The sequence below is a fragment of the Microchirus variegatus genome, assembly GCF_963457635.1.
Source record: "Microchirus variegatus genome assembly, chromosome: 10".
NCBI classification, from domain to species: domain Eukaryota; kingdom Metazoa; phylum Chordata; class Actinopteri; order Pleuronectiformes; family Soleidae; genus Microchirus; species Microchirus variegatus.
This window is the reverse complement of record NC_139811.1, coordinates 8146833-8167957: the sequence shown is the minus strand read 5'-3', so window position 1 is coordinate 8167957 and position 21125 is coordinate 8146833. Positions and strand designations below refer to the sequence as shown.

At 40.3% G+C, this 21125-nt stretch overlaps 2 protein-coding genes across 3 annotated transcripts in view; one reads left to right on the top strand and one right to left on the bottom strand.

Moving 5' to 3' along the window:
- Positions 1-14756, bottom strand: part of grb2b (growth factor receptor-bound protein 2b) — a 28747-nt gene extending 13991 nt beyond the window's left edge. The window contains exons 1-2 of one of the 2 annotated variants that reach the window (XM_083897050.1): positions 14677-14756; positions 10376-10628 (exon numbers count right to left, since the gene is read on the bottom strand). In XM_083897050.1, coding sequence (XP_083753176.1) covers positions 10376-10453 — 78 coding nt within the window. In that variant the 5' untranslated portion in view covers positions 10454-10628; positions 14677-14756. Of the gene's footprint in view, positions 1-10375; positions 10629-12269; positions 12381-14676 lie in introns of those variants that run through there. The other variant, XM_083897049.1, reaches the window with a different exon arrangement.
- Positions 14757-18948: 4192 nt separating this feature from the next.
- Positions 18949-19935, top strand: mchr1b (melanin-concentrating hormone receptor 1b; the record flags this gene model as incomplete). Its single annotated transcript, XM_083896530.1, has 1 exon — positions 18949-19935. The coding sequence occupies exon 1, from the start codon at positions 18970-18972 to the stop codon at positions 19933-19935; it is 966 nt and encodes a 321-aa protein (XP_083752656.1). The 5' UTR covers positions 18949-18969.
- Between the last annotated feature and the right edge of the window lie 1190 nt (positions 19936-21125).

Below are 21125 nucleotides of genomic sequence, written 5' to 3'. Positions count from 1 at the left end.
GATTTAGTATTTATGTCCATGTTCCCCATTAAAACTGTAAAACTTATTATAACTCAATATAAACAAATATCCTCAACCATTGCCAAATGGGTTCAAAAGATGCTGATTAAGCCAAAAAAGTGCCACAAAACCTTGTTTCTCAGTATAGCCATGTTTACTTCTCCTGTCGTCTGGTATCGTCTATGTGCTGCAGACAGGAAGTGAGTCGTTTAATGTCGAGACTGACGGAGGCAAAAGCAACACGGCTCTATTAAAGTGAGACAGCTTTTAAACAGGTTCAAGTGAAACTGAAAACAAAAGTATTAGACACAAATTCTACTGCTGGAGAGACCCAGCCATTCAGCAGTGACAGGATAAATCCCCACCCATGCACTGTCAGTATATACACACAAATGTGAGGTCTGATAGTACTGCTTGACTGAGCTCAAATGTTTCAGTGCATGAAAACCAATCAGAGGATGAATAGATTATGCACTGCAGCTTTAACACCAAAGAAGAGCAGAAAAGGAAGGACTGTCAGTGCGGTGATCAGATTAATATCCTTACTTTGTTTTGGTCATCTAAAAATGAAGATAGCAATAACCAAAAAAGCCAATTACTGCATAAGGTGGTTATACGGCCACCTTACAAAACACAAGATGGAGGAAGAAAGTGAGCTGTAGTAAGATTGATAGTGGGGGTAGAGAAAACAAGATGCTACATAGACCTTGTGTATGCACGGTCCACATGGGATTGTACTAAATCAGGGACAGGGATTACTCTGGAGCGTGAGTTAATCTCAGCATGTGGCCGGCAGGTCAGCCAGATATAAAGACAGACGAGCTAAAGATTCAACAGAACCTCGGGCCAAAGTTTGATAGCTCTGCCAGCTTTGATAGACCTGACCAAACCACATGAGCTTATTTGCTCTTCAGGTGGTAAACCGTGACAACATCAAACACCACTTGGTTATCTTATCACACCACAGAAAATGATTATAACAAGAGTGTATCAGGAAAACGAAAAATTCGTATGTAGCTAGTGGTAAGAATTGATGCAAATAGAACAAATGTGTTTGGTTTACACAAAAACAAATATGACTGTAGCTCCACAGAATCCGAAAGATCAGATAAGAAAGTGCGTCATTGTAAATTAATGTAGCATATGAGCCATAAAACCTAAAAATGAATGTGCAGACACTGGGGAAGGGCCACAGGAGGTGGGCCGGGCCCAAAGACTAAAGTTGAAAAATCAAACAAATAAACACAAAATAATGCACAATTACATGACCACATCTATGTGCGTGTGCATTAGTACAGACTGTGAAGCTGCACTGCAGGAATGGAATTTGAAGCCTGGTATTTTGACATATTGGCAGCAGGTTTGACCCCAACAGAGGCTGCAGATCTCCCACACGAGACAAACTAATTCAGCCATCAGTACTGTTTCATGTTGGGGAGGAGGACCTTTGGGTTGAGATTTGACTGAGCAAATTTATTTGGCTAAATCCAGCTACGAATATACATCACCTGACAACATATGCCTCTCAAAAGCAGGGATGACATGGACAGAGACGGCTTTAACATCACAGCGGGCTGTAGGAGTGATGGGTTGGGGGGGAAGGGGGGCTGCATGGACTCAGAAAATCCTGCTTTTTTTTTTTTTTTACTCAGCCTAGCAGGGTAGAGTCAGAACAACCACAATAGCTGTCAAAATGAGTTTGACCCCATTTGCTCCCAGCAGGGAAGCTGAACGCTCAGCTCAGGAAGGCCATAGCCATGGAGGCACTGAGTGCCACCCTAATGCAGAAAAACTGATAGGATTAGACAGGGTTTTCTGAAACAAGAGCTTTTAACACTTTTTTAATTAATGTGATGCTCAAGGCTATTACCACATGGGGAGCTTCCCATATAAAGGAGATAGAACTACATTGTAGCTTCAAAAGCATATTATTCCACTGAACCAATGTGTCAATGTTGGACACCTAGCAGAGGAAAATTATGAAAAAACTGTTTATATTGGATATGTAAACAATTGCATTTTACTGGTAAAACCTGTGTTTGTTGACAATATCTGCAAAAGGTCAGTTACGGAATGTTTATTCAAGTCATGCTGGAGCATTACATACACATGTTGTACGAGTTAAACTCACTATTTTTCACCTGGTGTGCTATTTTGTCAAAAAGCCAAACATATTCAATTTTGTTTAATAAAAGACAATAAACACTTTACAACTTCGACCTGTAATCAATTTTCAGACTAGCTAAATGCTATATTATTTACTTCTTATTAATAATTTGGCCTAATTGTTTTAATAATCTCCAAACGCCTGACTGGTTAACCCAAAAGTAAGACACAGGATTAAGCAACAGCAGATCAGAAGGTTACTCTGTAATAAACACAATCTCATGAAGACTGAATAAACTATAATGCCTGAAAAGATGAAGAACCCATCAGCCAAACCATATGGGTGAGAAACTTGAATAGCAGAAGTATGATAACTGATATGGAAGAAAACATTTGGCTTGCCCTGGCTCCTCTCATCAGTTTGACTAGGAGGGGGTCCTCTCTTACAGTATGCTGTTAATTATCACAGCTTAAATGCTCAGTGCTGTTCGCCTTGGCAACAGCCTCTAATGGCCCCAGCTTTATAAAATAACAAAAACTGGTGTTCACTAAAAACATGCAACAGCGTTGCCAGTCGTGTGTATTTAGGAACAACTCTTAAGGCGATTTAGCATCTGATGCCAGCGCAAGCTTTTGGTAGTGACGTGAACTAACCACTGCTGGCAAGATACAGAGTACAAAGTCAGCATAAACGAAAAGTTGAGGATTCATCCTGTCATGGAATAAAGATCACCAAGGCCATATCAAACTAGTAATTATAATATATTAAACATGAGCCAAATCATCCTTTGACATATTTCAAGCTATTTTTCACTCTGCTGCTGAGTGGGAACTGAAGTTCAGTAGAGAAGGGAAAAAACCCACAAGACAGAGAGAGAGAGAGAGAGAGAGAGAGAGAGAGAGAGAGAGAGAGAGAGAGAGAGAGAGAGAGAGAGAGAGAGAGAGAGAGAGAATGAACTTTTGGTTTAAATACAGCTGTCAGTGTCTTTATGGCACATCATGAGGGAGTGATGGTGGGGATGAGAAGGAGTGAGGCCTAATTACAGCTCTCTGACTCAACACCCTGCAACAGAGAATTAGACCAGTGAGGAAAAAAGAAACAGATGGAGCAAGAAAAGACTTCAAAACAAGAAGCGACACAAGACGGATCGAGATATAAATGGCAAAAGTGAGAGAAGTATCAGAAGATGTGCGAGTGAGAAAGAACAAGACGAAAGAGAGCAAAAGAAGATGACGGAGGCACACTGAAGAACCACGCTTCTTGTGATCGGCCTAGGAAAACTCCTCCGGGGCAAATAACATAAAATGAGGCCATCTCTTTTTCATAGCAGCCAAACTATCTATGTTTTATAATGCCGAGTTCACTATCCTCCATATGCGGTAGCTGGCTAGCTAAACGCCTGTTTGTCAAACACCATTCATCTACTGAAAGGGGTAGCCGTCTTTTCATTCCCACAGTGCACCGATTTTTTCTTTTGTTCCCATTTTATGTACCTGCATCTAAAACACTCCTCCTTCAGAAAATATCCAGTTTTGTGCTGAAATTATCAGAGCAAGAACAAATACTGTGATGAAAATGTCATCTCCGTCTTAATGACGGTTTCTCTTCCCACTGGTAAAGACTGCCTGACGGAGAATGATGACATCAATAGGAAGTATATGTCATGAAGTGGTGATCAAAGACTAGCTGTCCCCACTTCTGCTTTAGATAGCTGATTAAATATCCTACACAACTTGCCTACAGTGAATTTTAGAATAAGAGTGTGGTGCCTCTGTCCTTTGGGATGTACAGTCTAATTAGTGAACAAGGAGTTGAGAGTAAGGGCTCAAGTAAAGCACTTGGGAACAACATCAAAACTGCTCTGTTTCTAGCCACTCTGTACCCACTCTGGTAAATCAAGGAGTAGTCAACAAGAAAAGCATGGTTTATGTCAAGCTATTATTTAAAAACAAAAAACAACAATTGAAAGTCACTTTATAATGAACAATTCATTTTCAGATATTTCACATAATGTAGTGATGACGATCTTGAAACGCATTTTTTGGATCTTTTCTATTTTTAAGAGACCAAACCATCCATTTCTGATCATGACTGAAACATAGAGAGCTTTAGACTCCGTTTCATGCCAACTACTTGTCCCTAAAAGTGGCTGTACTGCTGACACTGAACTGCTGCTCTTTGCATAAAGTCTACATGCCGTCATTGACCGTCCTGGCAAACGTATGAGCAAAGAACAGAAATAGAGTGAGAGAAGAGTATCAATTCAAGACAGCAGGTTTCCACATAGGCTTCCACACAGTCATGAGTGCTGCCATATTAAATCTTCAACAGCTGGGCAGCTATTAAGTCAGAGTAGGTAGTTGCTGAGACAAATCAGTGTCAGTTGGCTTGACCTGCTGCCATATGTTGACACAGGAGCAGTTTCTTCAAAATCGACAAACCAAATAAGCGAATGAAGAGAAGGTAGAAAGGCACAAAGGGTTATTGCAAACAAACGTCACTGCATGACTGAGCTATGGCAATATTTGCAGTTCCATATTCTATTGAAGCTGCTCACAGCAGCATACAGGTAATAGGAGGAAGAGGTAACTATAGGCTCTTTGACACTGAAATTAAAGGGTATATACCAAGGATTCATCGAGTGGTTATTCTGCCCTTCATATTCCTTTTTTATAATCCACTACACTCTCCACACTAGTACCCTCAGTACCTCCCGTTAGTGTGGACCAAACATCCAGCTTTTTCACATGAAACCAAACAAATTATATCAAGAATAACAGAGACAATTGGGAGTTTTAAATTTTCTTATCCAAGCTCCCTCTTTAGAGACTCTGCAGTTAATTAAAACAATAGTCTGCTTCTATGCAAATGTGAACTCGAAACACACAATCTCTTGGACTCCAGTGAGATCCTACAACGCCTTTGGCAGAGTAAGTGGGGTGAGTTTCAACTTTATCAAAAAACTGCCTAATGGGCAACCTAGCAGCGATTTACTGACCCACAGCTCCAGTAAACAGAGTGGTTGCTTCACAGAGCCAGCCAAGGAATCTACAGAAAACCACTGCTGACTCGATCGTGAGTAAAGAAAGTGTTGGGAAAGGAAATGAACCAAAAGGCTGGATTTTGGGGTTTGCAGATCAGACTCTAATGAAGGCTTGTGATTTTTATTGAAGATCTTAGACATAAAAAAGGCAACACTGAGACATCTCCTCCTCTCTTCAGTGGTCAAGTGGATAGAAAAGGGAAATCAATACCCAATGCAATAATAGGCGAAGAGGGAACCGTTAATCAGGAGAAGGGTGGTGGACCTACAGAAAAAGTGTTGAAGTAACAGACTAAAAGCTTTGCCCTCCTGTAAAACACAACCCCTGGTTAGGTAAAACAAGATGTCAATCACAAGCTGATAATCTCCATGAAGGGAAATGCTAAATGTTTGTCAGAAAGCACCAAGCATGCATGTGCTACTCTGTGTAGATTCACAGTAGATGCTATAGTGTGGTAGATGCACACATGCTGGAGTTTGCTGTGGAGACACAGGAAGTTGCAGGGGGTAGGAAGACATGTCAAACAGGATGTGAGAACAGCTAGGCTGTAGCATTAATGTGAGGTTACATAGATACAAAAGGACAAAACTAATGGTAGTTCAGACATAACTTTAAAACTGATGCAAAGCGCTAGCTCATACTGGGCTCCATAATGTTTGGGGAAGCATGTAGCATTTGTAACATTTCCTAGGACATGAAAGTGGCCTTTCCCCCTCACTAGGTGACTAATAGTAACTTCAAATGCACTTCACATAAAACACACATTCTTTAAGGTGGTCAGGGGGTCAAAGATCTGCTGATGGGAGTTAATTCTGTCAGCTAGCAGCGCTGTTAATCTTAAATTATTTAAGTAAGAAATGACAAGTGCACAGTTCCACGGACAATGGCCACCCTTGACTGTAGCCTCTTTTTGCAGATCTGTTTTCAGACATAGAAAAAACACCAAAATAAGATTGGACTAATCTACTGAAATATACTTTACAACACTTGGGCTTGCGAAACACAATCATGTGACAAGACTGAAACTGCAAAAGATAAAAATATAAACACATCGTTGAAAACCGCTGATTTGATTATCACACTGGTCAAACAACTATGTGGTCTGTAACAGACGACTAGGGATATAGCAGTTTGACTTTAAAACCTTACACTGGCTCTCATGACAAAAGAGACAGTTGTGGATGTGATAAAAGATTAATAGTTTATTGATTTTTACAGCCATCCTGATCTGTTCAAGTGCTGGAATCATAGGTCATCACCTTCACTTCCAAGTCGATATGTCGAGTGCTAATGTTAAAAAGTGTGCATGTACAGACCTGACAAATACAGGAGTTAACTTTAAGATAACTCTTCAAACCATCACCTTCCCCATTTTTTGTCTACGCATGATGGGAAATCATGTTGTGAAACCACTATGCAAATTAGTCATGGGCCTACAAAATCTTACTGCAAAATATTTTACAAATTATGCGGCATTTCTATATTAGTAGTTAATGCATCAAACAAAACAACAAAATCTATGTTTAGAGTGAGATTTAGAGAGAAGTTGAAACTGTTTAACAGCGTTAAACTGTTTGTAAAGATAAAACCGGAAAGTAGCTGCAGCTACTTGTGCCACCTAAAGATAAGGAGGGAAAGCAAATGTGTTGACATGACTGAAGGAAAGTGTAACCTTAATTATAACAGATATGTATTCCATTCCATTTTATCAACATTCTCAGAATCTGTCATATGAAGGAAAATCTGATGTGGGCCTGTAGCCTGTGTTGTAATGTCAGTGTGTTGTGCTGCTAATGTTGGTGTATGAGTCAAGGCTGAAAATTAAAAGGGGAGTCTGGTCTGGTCTGCATGAGTCACAGAGACAAAGTGCTTGATAGCTGCCTACAGGTGTGGAACCTGATTACTGACATAGAATATGGGGCACCTTTAAGAGTGTGGTCGCACATTAATTAAAGCAGAAATCAAACAACACTACCAATCAACCTAAATTTAAAAAAAATCAAATTCTCAGATAGGGCTTCAGCGACTAAACAATTAACAGACTATTAATCAAATATGGAATTAATTGGTAGCTATCTGGATGATTTAATTGTTTCCCATGTTTTTTTAATGAAATAAATATATGTTCTGTGATAATCAGCTTTTTATTTTCTGGCTTATTTTCTCTTCTATGAAGGACGTCAATATTTTGAGGGATGGATAACACCGGTTGACAATTTACCTAATTTTATGGACAAAACGACTTAAACAGTTAATCAAGGAAATTACTGACATATTTATTTACCATGACAATAATTGTGAGATGAAGCCCTATCCTCAACCCACAATTTTCCTTGTCCAAGAATCATCTTCTCTCCGGTTTTGAAGAACATTCTTATACCCGTTTAATATAATGATTAAATAGATTGACACAACACCGTGGCCCCAAAACAGCATTTTTTCATCCCCTAAGTGGCAGACCATTAGATATAGGCTTACATAAAAAGGCCTTTTCTGAGAGCAGCAGCTCTCTTGCACTCAACTTAAGCTGGTGGTGTCTAATATTTGGCCTTCACCAACACACTCTGAATTACTGAGTCACACCAATTCTTACTGTACTGCTGATATTGATCATAACTCCTACATAGTGCACTAAGGGCCCATAGCAACAATTTGTTCACACTGCTTTCTTTTCATCTGCATCTACCAAATGCAAATATTGACAAAGATCAATGTCCTTGCAATTGTGATCACTGCTGCTCATCATTGTATCTACAAATAATCCTCATTACAAGTGTAATGTTGAATGATAAAGGGAAATTCCAAAAAAGCTGATCAGCCTAAATGCCAACATGAGGGCTGGTGCCAGTAGTATGGCCACGCTCTTCTTAAGTAAAGGATGCTACACAGAAGCAAAGCCCGAACAGAGCTGTGCTCTCTCATGAGAGGAACCCTTTGTCCTGAGAGCAGAGCTGTTTCGTATTAGTATTAGCAGACAGACAGCACTAGTGTTGGCAAAGAAGCCACAACGCAACACACTCCACCTCATGAAAGTCTTCTTTTAGATGTACCTTTACAAGTGTTACCATATTGCACATTGTACAGGACTGGGTAAATAAGCATGTGTGATGTATATGAATTGAAACAGTGCTGTTTATTCATGGAATTGTTGCAAAGTGACAGAGACATTTGCTATGTTATTGTTATGTTCTGGGACCTGGGGATCGGTTACGTAACCAAATGTCCAACTGCTCTAAAAAGATAAGTGCAAAGAAAAAAGAACAAAGTAAGATAAAGTGCAAGGGAGAACAAACTGATGTGGCAATTTCTTTAGAAGCCTAATTATTTCTTTGAATCAGCCACTAACGTTTAAGTAATGGAGTCACGGTTAACCCCAGGTGAACCATCCACAATTTGGGAGTGTATACATGCTGACAATTCATTATGTGATTTTGTGAGTCTCTCTTTGCAATAAATTCAGCCTTTTCTTGGTGTTATTGTGGCAATACGTGAAAACTATTCAGCACTGAGTGAAGCAAAACAAAGTGAAAAAAACTATGCTGTAGCCTAATTGACCAATAAAAATATAATTTATTGTGGTTCCACCATGTAGTCTTGTGTTTTAGTGACAGGGGCTTGTTCCATCCTGTTTCTCAAATATTACCTAGGGGGAACATTCAGACTAATGTACAACTATCGCAAAGAGGAACAAAAGAGGAAGACATGATAAAGATGATGAAAGAAATGTGGGGGGTGGTTTCTGACAAACATTGCCTTTTCGCTCAAAAAAGGTTATCTGTTCCTATGTGCAAACCAGCCAACAAACGAGGGCTTTCTTTTCCTGTTTCTGATTCAGTCTCTCAGCAGAAATAACCTGCAAAGCATTTTTGTAGCTTTGAAGACGGTACACAAGCAGTGTTCAGCCTGATAGGTGGCCTGGATATATGATTATCTTAATTTATTCAGTCCTGCTATTAACACGCATCTCAGGTGATGCACTCGCAATCTACGTTTCGTTAACGTTATGCTTATGAATGTTATGAATGCCGGGAGCATTGAACAGATGTGTAATGTATCATAATTGAAGAAGAGATTGTCAGATGATAGTCAGACATCTCCTACGACATGCTCCTGGACAATGACCAATAGGATGTGTCATAACATACGGATATAAACATGACAGAGAGGAAGAGGGATGCTGCTGCTGTTATGTGGAATCGTGACACAATTCATTGAACTTTGGCAACAGTATCCCTGCCTCTATGACGTCTCTTCAAGGGACTACGACAAAGTTAAAAAAAAACAATACATTTGACCAGATATAGGAGAAACACTTGAACAACCTGGTGAGTAACTTGCTTGACTTGACCATAGTGAAAATTCAAAAATATGTATTTCTGTCCTGCATTTAAAAATCCAATTTTAGTCTGACTTATACAATATTGTTGTTCTAATGTCATGGAAATATACTGACACAAGGGTCGTACAGATCTGATATTATATAGATCTGTAGTCACAAAATTACTGATAATGTAAGATTAGTGTCGCAGCACAGTGGCAAAGTAATGAAAATGAATAATGTTTTACTTGACACCTTCCTTGTGTTTTCTATGTAGCCAGACATACAGTAGCTCTGGGCAACGGAGCTTAAAATGAAAAGCATTATTCAAAGAAGGCAACAAATCAAGAACTGAGAGCAGCAAAGTGCTAGAACTAATGAGAACGAAGAAGTGAAACTTAACCTTTTGAAATGTAGAACACCCACTATGTACCACAAAATCATATTCAGAGATGTCTAAATTACCAAGGCACATCTAATGATGTCTCTCTAATGGTGTCAATTAAGGGAGGGGGGGGGGGGGATTCTGTGGTATTTCCCATTAACATCCAGCCTGGAACTCTGCCATCTGGTAAAAAGGTTGAGATTTTCCATCAAGACAGTTGGCCACAAAATAAGGGTAAAGTACAGTCGTTAGACCTTTTGTATGCATATTTAATAAGAACTCATATTTAAGTCATCATTTCTCAAGCCCACTTTCTCACACTCCTCCTCATGTAATATACATTTTACATGAGAAAATAATACAACAGTATTTATGGTGGATGGTTATTTAAAAGTGAACATCGATCCATTAATAGTGGCAACAGCTGTGCTCTTATTCTGCTATTGTCTTGTTGTATTATACAATTGGTATATAATATAGACTTGATATGACTGATCTATGATCAAATAGTTCTCACTTACTTTAAGGACATCTCCACGCTTGAAACTAAGTTCGTCTTCAGCAGTTGCATTGAAATCATATTTGGCAATGGCCTCCATGGTGGTTGTGGCTTGGTAGAAAACTGCTGGTTGCAGCTGTGTGTTTCAGGAACAGAATAAAAAATAAAAACTTATCCTGACTTCTCTGGTCAAAAGCTTCTCTCCGAGTCTCTCCTCCCGTCTGTGACCCGTTTCTTTAGGGCTTAGACCTCACATAAAGGTCACAGTGTGTCACCTGCAAACAAGAAACAATGATCAGTTTTCCATAAAATGTTTCAAAAACTTTTCACCCAATTTTTTAAACATTCAGTCAAAGAAAATGTGCAGTTACACGTGTTCAAAACCCCTGCTGGGCAGTGAAAACTGGCTATACTTCATCAATAAATGGTCGGCAGAACAAATTTTAGTGTTCAGCATGCTATAAAGATGTATCTTGATGCAGAGGGCAAGACAAGACTGATAATAACAAATACAGCATTGCAAAATGCGCTTGTTGTAAGGAGTCCACACACTCCTCTCCTCAATCATGTCCGACATCTTTCCACTGCCGTGAAATGTGGAAGCTGCACTGTCCCATGATTTCTACATTTGTCACTGAATTTCCATTGCACATATTCAAATTTACTCTTTTTGATAAATTGTATACCTCAAATGTAAAAGCTTGTAAACCATATTTCTAGATTTGTTTCCTTTCTGGATTATTTAAGCACAAATTGAAAACTCGCACAAACAAAGGCTGCTGGAAATGCACCCGACACCAACTAAAACACTACTACTAAACTACTTTTACTGTATGTACTATACTGACATATTGTAGGCCTAAATTAAGCTGACAACATGTTCTCGTTGCTGCTTCTCTGAGAAGTATTATTCTGAGAACAAGAGGGCTTTGACAACAATTGGTGACAACACCCACAGACTTTGTTGACAACCACCTTGTCCAACCAGAGGTAAGTAGTAGAGCTAACAGTGATACACTAGCTTGGTGGATAAAGCCGGGTTATCCCATTAAATTGTTTGCAAACATGCCAGTGTACAGCTTTGATGGGTTCACACTAATGCAACTGTCTAACAGTAGATCCATTAAATCTGACAGCCATCCAGATGACAGCAGGAGAGTGTCAAACACAGACCATATGCAGATGCAAGCGACAATCCCCTCAATTTATTTCAAATGCTATCAAGGATAATCGATTGATAACATTACTGTTTATAAACCAATACTGTAGCCATTATTTGCGGTTTTAAACACAACCTGAAAGGCACGAGCACCAGCGTCGCTGTAAACAAACGAAATAAGGCGCATCGCTGACATAAATAGTAAAGGTAATGTAATGAAAAGGGGAAGCGTCAGTCTGAGAGGGATCCCAATAATCCACTGTTCACCATAGTTTCATGACTCACAATAACGTTACATTTCAATATTCTGCTACATACGGTTTTCATTATGAAACATCGTTTCATTTCAAACAAATGTCACGCGAGGTGAAGAGAATCGACCCCGTTCCAGCAAACTGTTCACAGGAGCTAGCATACCGGCTAACGGTCGGGTAACAATAACTGCGATGCAGTATGACTATCAAACTTAACCGACCTCATTTATCACAACGGAAAACGTGGCATTAGCATAACACAACAAACACGTTGCCTCTTTCAAATAAACACAAGGCGTTTCTCGGCGCCTCAGGCCTACTGGTTGGCTTTACGTTGGCAAATGTGAGAAGGAAGAAAAGCCCCTTTTTTCACAGCGCAGGCTGTTGTTGCTAGCTCAGTAGCACAGTTAGCCCCGCTAACGTTTCTCAACTTGACTAGCCTGCGTCGTCAAAGCAAACAGGGAACAACTTTTATGTCAGGAGAAAGCAACGGGGGCACTCACCACTCGGGATATTCCGTTTCGATGTCGCCACCGTAACTAACGAAACCCCTATCGTGTGACTATCCACTCCCTGTTTCCTCTGGAGAGGCAACAATCACTGTGTGTCTGCTGTCGCTTACAGCCCGTCCTCGGAGCCTGAATGTAGCTGCTAGCATAAGGCTTATTTCCGCTTCCTTCCACAGAACTGCTGCTGCTGCTGCTGCTGTGACTGCAGCTCCTCCCTCTGTCAAAGTCCCCTCTCACTACTGTACTGTACTGTAGTCACCATCTATACCACAGTCAGGGCTGACCCTAGCCTTTATCAGGCCCTAATCTGAATTTGATCGATTTAGTTCTAGTCTTATGACAAACATACCATTTGATTTTAGAGATATTTTAGTCATCTGATATGTTTCAGTCTAGCTTTAATTTAATGGGTTTGTTTGTATTATTTAAATGCTTCTCCATCATCCTATCTATTCATATGTTGTTATTATTAATGTTTGAATATACAACACAGGTATAACTGTTTTGATATGAAATAAATGTGTAGACAGTGAAACATTACACTTTGAGTTATTATCTTCACCAGGTCAATTTACATTTTTTATTTAAAATTCAGTTGGTAGTTTGTTTCGGATTGAACTACATCTTAGATTGAGCGACAGTACAACAGCTGAGCGTTAGTGTATGTCTTTACTGAATATTTGGAGATTTCTGGACAACTCGCCTCAAAATACAGCTTCAGGATTGTTGTGCTTTTTCCTTTTGATTTGTCTCCAAATGGTTTACAAAGAGTTTTTCCTTCTGAAACGTTGTACGCGACCATATGTTGTCACTCCTCTTTCTCCCGAACACTGTCATTTCTGCCGCCTTCCTCGCGTGTCCTCTGTGTTGACATCTGGGTAGATCAACCTAACCTCCGTGCCTGACAAAGATTAGTCTGATAGGATCACTTCTTATTATTCCACTCTTCTGGTGGGTTTATCTCCCCAGTTCCTCCCTTTTTTCATTTTCATTTAGTTTTTATTCGTTGCCAGTGTCAGTAGATTTCGTCATAGTTTTTGTCACATCGATTTTATTTTTATTTACTTGACGTCTCGCTTCCGTCTGTGAAAAGGGGGTCATTGACAAACATTTCGGCCATAGTTTCATTCACGAAAATGAACACCACCCGCCACTAAGTCATAATGAGTTATTTCAAGGGTTAGTATATTTTGTTTGTATTTTGCATCATAAATATGTTCTTGTGTTGCAAACTACTGTTGTTGATCCTGTTTGGAAGAGAGCTCAGGACAGTATTTCAGGTGGCTGAGAGTCCTCTGTCTGAAACACACCTGACATTACACTCAGACCAAGTAAAACACTTTGTTTACTTAAAATTATACAATGATATTTAGTTGATTAAACTTCTTGAGGCATACAATTTCCCAGAAATACTAATGGTCCTCTCCGATGGTGGTTTAGGCGTACAATATGTTCTTGTTGCTGCTTCTCTTAGAAGTATTATTTTGAGAACAAGAGGGCTTTGACAACAATCAGTGACAACACCCACAGACTTTGTTGACAACCACCTTGTCCAACCAGAGGTAAGTAGTAGAGCTGACAGTGATACACTAGCTCAGTGGATAAAGCTGGGCTATCCCATTACATTGTTTGCAAACATGCTAATGTACAGCTTTGATGGGTTCGCACTAATACAACTGTCTAACAGTAAATCCATTAATTCTGACAGTCATCCAGATGAAAACGACGATGTCCTCAAATCATTTCAAATGCTATCAAGGATATACTATAGCAATTGTTTTAAAAACAACCGAAAGGCACGAGCACCATCGTCCCTGTAAACAAACGAACTAAGGCGCATTGCTGACATAAATAATAAAGATAATGTAACGCAAGGGAAGCTTACAGGGGTCTGACAGGGAGCAGACCAACAATAATCCCTTGTCCACCACCTTTTCATGACTCAAAATAACGTTATATTTAAACTTTTTTTTTCTACATGCATTATCAAACACTGTTCCATTTAAAACAAATGTCACGCGAGTTGAAGAGAATCGACCCCGTTCCAGCAAACTGTTCGCAGGAGCTAGCATACCGGCTAACGGTCGGGTAAGAATAACTGTGATGCAGAATGACTATCAAACTTAACCAGCCTCATTTATCAGAAGGGAAAACGGGGCATTAGCATAACACAACAAACACGTTGCCTCTTTCATATAAACACAAGGCGTTTCTCGGCGCCTCAGGCCTACTGTTTGGCTTTACGTTGGCAAATGTGAGAATGAAGAAAAGCCCCGTTTTTCACAGCGCAGGCTGTTGTTGCTAGCTCAGTGGCACAGTTAGCCCCCGCTAACGTTACTCATCTTGACTTAGCCTGCGTCGTCGGAGGGAACAACTTTTATATGTAGAGACAGGAACTCACCACTCGGGATATTCCGTTTCGAGGTCGCCACCGTAACTAAGGAAAAACCTATCGTGTGCCTATCCACTCCCTGTTTCCTCTGGAGAGGCAACGATCACTGTGTGACTGCTGCATGGATGTATCAGAAGAACTGGACAGAGCACCGCCCCCTCTGCACTTTTCCAAGTGGCCACTCGTGGTACTGCAACCATAAATACTCAAAATATAAACAATACTCACCCAAAAAAAGTAATTTTCCCATTGAGCATAATAGTAGAAGAGACGCCTGTAACACTGTTCACAGGACACCTGGAGACGTGGACATCGGCCTTTATAAAGGCATTGGTACAACCTAGAAGAGCCAGCTCATCTGGACAGGATTCTTCCACTTTCCAGCTCAACCTGAAGGACAAGGGGGACACTCTTTTGAAGAGGAGAATGTCCACATTCTGGCCAAGTCAAGACGGATGGTTTAGTCCTGTCGCCCACAGCCAACTACTGAAGAAGCCAGACAATGGACAACTGAAAGTTTAACTTGTATTTAATATCCAAAAAGTGCTGTTAATGATAAGAAATGGGGGTCGATTTTTTTTAAGTTTCTATTTTGAAAAAACACCCGTTTGTGTTATTTGTGTACAGTTTATTTTTACTTTTGTCTTAAGTTTGCCTTTGTGTGATCACATAATCACATTATCTCATACAAACTGTATTGTTTTGATGCCATAATTTGCCTTAACACACTATGCATTGGATCAATTTTTGAATCGAGAATCGTTTGAATCGAGAATCGTTTGAATCGAGAATCGTGAGCCCCCCACAGATTCACATCCCTATTTTATTACGTTCTATCTTTGCATTGACATGTGTGTTTATTGTGTTTACCTTATTTTAAATAAAGTGTGAAACCACATGTAGTATAGTAAGTTAGGGGGAAATAAAGCATGCTGGGAAATCAGATAAAATAGACTCAATAACATAAACAACCTTATTATTAGATATTAGTCTTCTATCAGTGAACAGAGACTGAATGATCAAACATAACAAACTCATCTTCAACCAAGCAGATAATATTGACAGATCAAAGATATATAGATGTATACAGATTATCATTTATTTTCATGCATATGACTTTAAAAGTAGCCACACACACATTTATAGACATAATTAATTACCAACCTCTTTGCTCTACCCTGAATAATCTCAAATAAATCCTTAAACCTGACCTTTACCCTTAAAACAACCTTTGAATGTCTTTAAGCCTGCTATAATGATGTCCTCACAGTGTCAACGTGTCCCCACGAGCATGGTTTTTAACCAAAAATGTGTCCCTAAAACATGAAAACTTTCCCTGAGGTGATTGACAACAAAGGACAGAGAGAGTTCCAGCATATCAGGCTTCACTAGATTTGCCAAATATTTTGGATAGCTGGTCTCCTCTCCTTGTTTTCTTTTCTATTTTTGGACATCTGCTTTTAATACAGACTTTGTCCATCTGTGACAGTGAAAACACACGCAGTAAAAACCTTGACAACACTGACACCTAGAGGAGGATTTACATCTTGAGGAATGCAGTGTAATTACAGCAATGTGTTCTTTTCTGCAGAGACTTTTTACTGTCATCATCAGTCTTTACATGGTGAGTCTGAGAAGTGTCTGAGAAGAAAAACATAAACACAATCTCACTAATCGGCTGAGCACGTGATAAATAACACATGAGTTATGAACTGGTCAGTATTTGAGGGTGAAGAAACAACAAACCTGAGCCTATTTGATTTTGAATTTCAATATGTTTGACTGAGGTGACATTCAATGCACAAAGCACATATAATGCATACAATCAATGTAGGAACTGCATTAAAGTTGAATATTTTGAGCATATTGGATGAGATTTGTTGGTAAATCTAATATATTTGTTGCGCTCAGGGAGGTAGTATTTTTTAACAATAAACCATAATCATCAATCATTTTTTCTCCTTCTGCGTGTCAAACATTTGTCCTTTCAGTAGTGGCAAGCAAAAACCATACATACAGGAACCATGAGAAAAATAGGATTTTTTTTTGCCACGACATCAACAACAAGGCAATCGGTAATGGCAGACTTCACCCCTGTTCACGTAACAAGCCTCTGGCGGCCTCTGGTGGTCATATTGGCAAGTACAAGTTTGGAAGCACAAACAAACAGACACACAAAGCCACTAAAACAATACAACAACGACAATGCAAGACAATCAAGAAGATATAAAATCAATACAATAGATTGTTGAAATAAAATGCAGAATATCGTAAACTATTTTTATTTTTTTAAACACTTCATTGTGTCATATATTTTTGACATGGTATTTGACATGCGTATATAAATGATATAGTAATGATGCACATTACAAAATATATATTTAGAATTAAGTCATAATAATAAATAGATTCAATGAAAAAAAAATGCTTGTGAAACACACAAATAATGTTGAATACATTTACATTCTCTCTCTCTCTGTATCTCCTCACTCTCTCTCCTCCCTCTCTCGTCATCATTCGCTCTCTGGATATAAATAAATAAATAAGAGTGGAAAATGAGCATTCGTATAGAGCTTGGATGATTCACAGTGATGCTGGAATGACGACAGCTTTATGTTGCCTTCATCTTCCTCTTTTATTAGTATTATTATTATTATTATGATGATGGTTATTTGGCACTGATAGATATCGTGCTTGATGCTTTGGAATGGAGAGTTCTCACATGAATTCATCCTTTTTGTCCTTCAGTCCTGAGAAGCGAGAACAAGGTTGGTTATTTGCTCTACTTTTTTTGTTTGTTTGTGTCAGCGCTGTGAACTTGTCTTTAAATTCTGAGGATTCATAATTAATGAATTGTTGTATTAGAGCACGGGTTCTCAAAGTTTTGATACCTGAGGGCCAATTTAGGAACCCAATGTTGGACAAAGGAAAAAAACCAGAAAGAAATCCCATTTGTAATCATTTTAATGACCAGATTGCAGTTCTACAGTTTAGCGTTAAGTAATATAAGCGTTAATATAATGTAATTTAAGCATTAATATAATAACGCTTTATAATTTACTGGGTAATTACCCAGTATTTTGGCCCTTGTTCTTACCTTCTAATTACAGGTTAATACCAAGTAACACATTTCTGTTACCATATATTTACTGGGTACATAGCTAGTAATTGGGGGCTGTAACTACCTGCTTATTACCAGCTTATAACACAATAATACACTAAAATTCACCATATAGAAACCAGGTAAATACCCAGTATTTTTGTTTACACATATTGGTCTGTATCCAGTAATGTCCAAAAAACATTTATGAATGAATGAATCGTTTATTTCGGGCATGACAAGTAATCAACATCTGCATACATCATCATTTATATTCATACACATGACCGAAAGGGACAGCGGGAGAAGCAAAGCTTATCTAGTCCCGCCCCCATTACCCATACAATTTTATTACTTTTTCTTTTTTTTTTTTTTTCTTTTTTTTTTTCATGTTAACTTTCGACATTTTGGACGTCGCAGCAACAATAGCATAAAGCTGCAGTTCATCTCAAGGCAGTCAACAGACTACATGCACGGCCGTACATGTGTCCCTGTCGAACCATCACGAGCGATCACAGTCTCAAGTTGTTGCCTCGGTTCCGCCGATTTATTCATCCCTCTCTCGCATAGCTCTCACCACGCTTAGTTTCACCAGCTCATCTCGTTTGGCTGCATCCACTCCCATCTGTACCACGCAGTCTCGAATTGCGGAGTTGTCGGTGCGCAACCCCATCACGGCATTCTTAATCGTGGCGATGTCCACCCTCGTCTCAAGCTGCTCCATGGAGGCCTTCCTCTGCCTCCGAATCTGGATGTACATTCCACATGCCAAGGATAACATTCCAATTATCATGAATGTGAATATGTACACATCTTCGACATCCTCTATGTCTAGTGCAGCCAGGCATGAGATTTGCCATTTCCCCCATGCATCTCTAGTGTAACCAGCCGGGAATGTCCCTCCAGGACATTCAGGTTCATCAGAGCCCGCTTTTCGCGTAGAAAAAATCCGGTCAATTGCGTTCAGTGACCAATTTAACAAGCTTAGTAGCTCCTGGATTAAAACTATCAACTGTAATTCATTGCGGGGCCGCCAGAAATGTTTCTTTGCGAGCCGCCATTGGCCCCCGGGCCGCACTTTGAGAACCGATGTATTAGAGTAAAGAAATCACACATGTGCATGTGAGTGTATAAGCGAGTGACTGGGAGCTCTCTGTTTATGTTCCTCCTGTTCAGATCACGAGGTGTACAACAACACGCTCATGCCCAGCATCTTTGGGGTCATCTGTTTCTTTGGCATCTTTGGCAACTGTGTCGTGGTCTACATTATAGTGAGGAAGACCAAGCAGTGCTGCCAGCAAACGGTGCCGGACATACTCATCTTCAGTTTGTCTGTTGCGGACCTCCTCTTCCTCCTCGGCATGCCCTTCTTCATTCACCAGCTTGTGGGCAATGGCTCCTGGTGGTTCGGCGGCACCATGTGCACCGTGCTCACCGCGCTCGACTCCAACAGCCAGATTGTCAGCACGTACGTCCTGACCGTGATGAGTCTGGACCGATACCTGGCCACCGTGCATCCCATCCGCTTCAAACACGTCCGGACCCCCTTCGTGGCTGCGGCCGCCGTCGCTCTGGTCTGGCTCTTCTCGCTCATCTCCATCACGCCGGTGTGGATCTACACGGGACTCATGCGACTGAAGGACGGCTCTGTGGGCTGTGCCCTCCTGCTGCCCGACCCCGCCACAGACACGTACTGGTTCACCCTCTATCAGTTCGTCTTGGCCTTTGCCCTGCCTTTGTCCATAATCTGTGGGGTCTTCTTCAAGATCCTCCAAAACATGTCTGCGACAGTCGCGCCGCTGCCCCAGCACAGCCGGAGGCTGAGGAAGAGAAAGGTGACCTGTATGGCTGTTGCCATTTGCCTGGCGTTCTTCATATGTTGGGCTCCTTACTACACCCTGCAGCTGGTCCACCTGGGAGTCCAGCGGCCCAGCTTCTCTTTCCTGTTTGCCTACAACATTGCCATCAGCATGGGCTACGCCAACAGCTGCATTAACCCGTTTATCTACATCATCTTAAGCGAGACACGCAAGAGGCGGTTCAACGTCGCCGGTCGCAGATTCCGCAGGGATTTAAGAGTTGCGCCCGCTCTGGCTGATGGCAGCGTGAGTTTGAGGATGGCAGCGACCACCTCTCATCCGTCTCATGAAGGAAAGGCCATTCGTTAGTTATCAACCACAATGAGACCTGGGTGTCCACATGGCCAGGTCCCCCACGAGAGGCTTGTACTAGAACATGTCCTGCACAATAGGAATTTCTGAATGGTTTGGAATCCTGACATTTCACCCAAAGGCCAAAATGAACACAGGGGTCCCATCAGCACCACAGTTTCCAAGACCTCTTCTAACAAACTCTTACAGGCACAGATCTATCAGCAGACACGGACGTCCTCGTAGGCCCGTGTGGTTGTTTTGTTCTTTGTGCTTTTATTGTTGTATTGATTGACTGATGCAGACACTGTTGAGTTCATGACACAATTTCCCACTGGGAAAAATAAATCCAGTCCCAGTGCTTTCATGAGTCTCCACTGAGCTTTACAGCACTTTTATGAGCCATGTCATTTTGATAATAATGTAGCTGCACTGCAATTCACCATCATATCATAAAGTCATCCGTTAAAAATGATCTTCTTGTCACACATTTTTAAATTGCATTTCAAACCGCTGACAATATGTGAATAATTCAACACAAGGTTCACCAACCAACAGTAAGTCTCAGTTTGGTCCATCATGGAAAGTAAAATTAACCTCTCTTAATTTCAATTTTATGATTCCTACATTCATCTTCTACCACTTTATCCTCCACATGATGGTGTCGCTGGGGCCAGTCAGTAATGTGCAATGCCCTACTCGACTAAAGAAGTGGAAATAGAGAAATATATACGTGGCCACTTGTGATGCTAAGATGTCCCCATGCATCTACTCTGTGATGTGGTTTCTATGGAAATGATGCGTCTCATGTAACCTGTCACGTACAAATTTTGCTTATTCTAAACCAAAAGCTGTGGGCTGTGGTTGTTGTAAATGTGCTTGTAAATGTCTCAATAAAGAGTTGAATTCAATGTAAGTGCTGTATCCTCTTTCTTATATGCAAGGTCATGCAACACGTGGAACAGAGAATATTGTCAGGCGTCAAGAGGCACTTGTTTTCAGACAAAACGGCCTTTGAATAATTCAAATCACTCACACACACACACACGCACGTTTGTGCTTCTTTGTAGTGAGGACCGTCATAGACATGCAATGCATTTCAGAGCCCCTTAACCTAAGGTTAACCTAAACCCAATCTTAACCCTAAACCTAAAACTAAGTCTTTACCCAAAAAAAGGCTTTTAAAGATGCGAGGACCAGCCAAAATG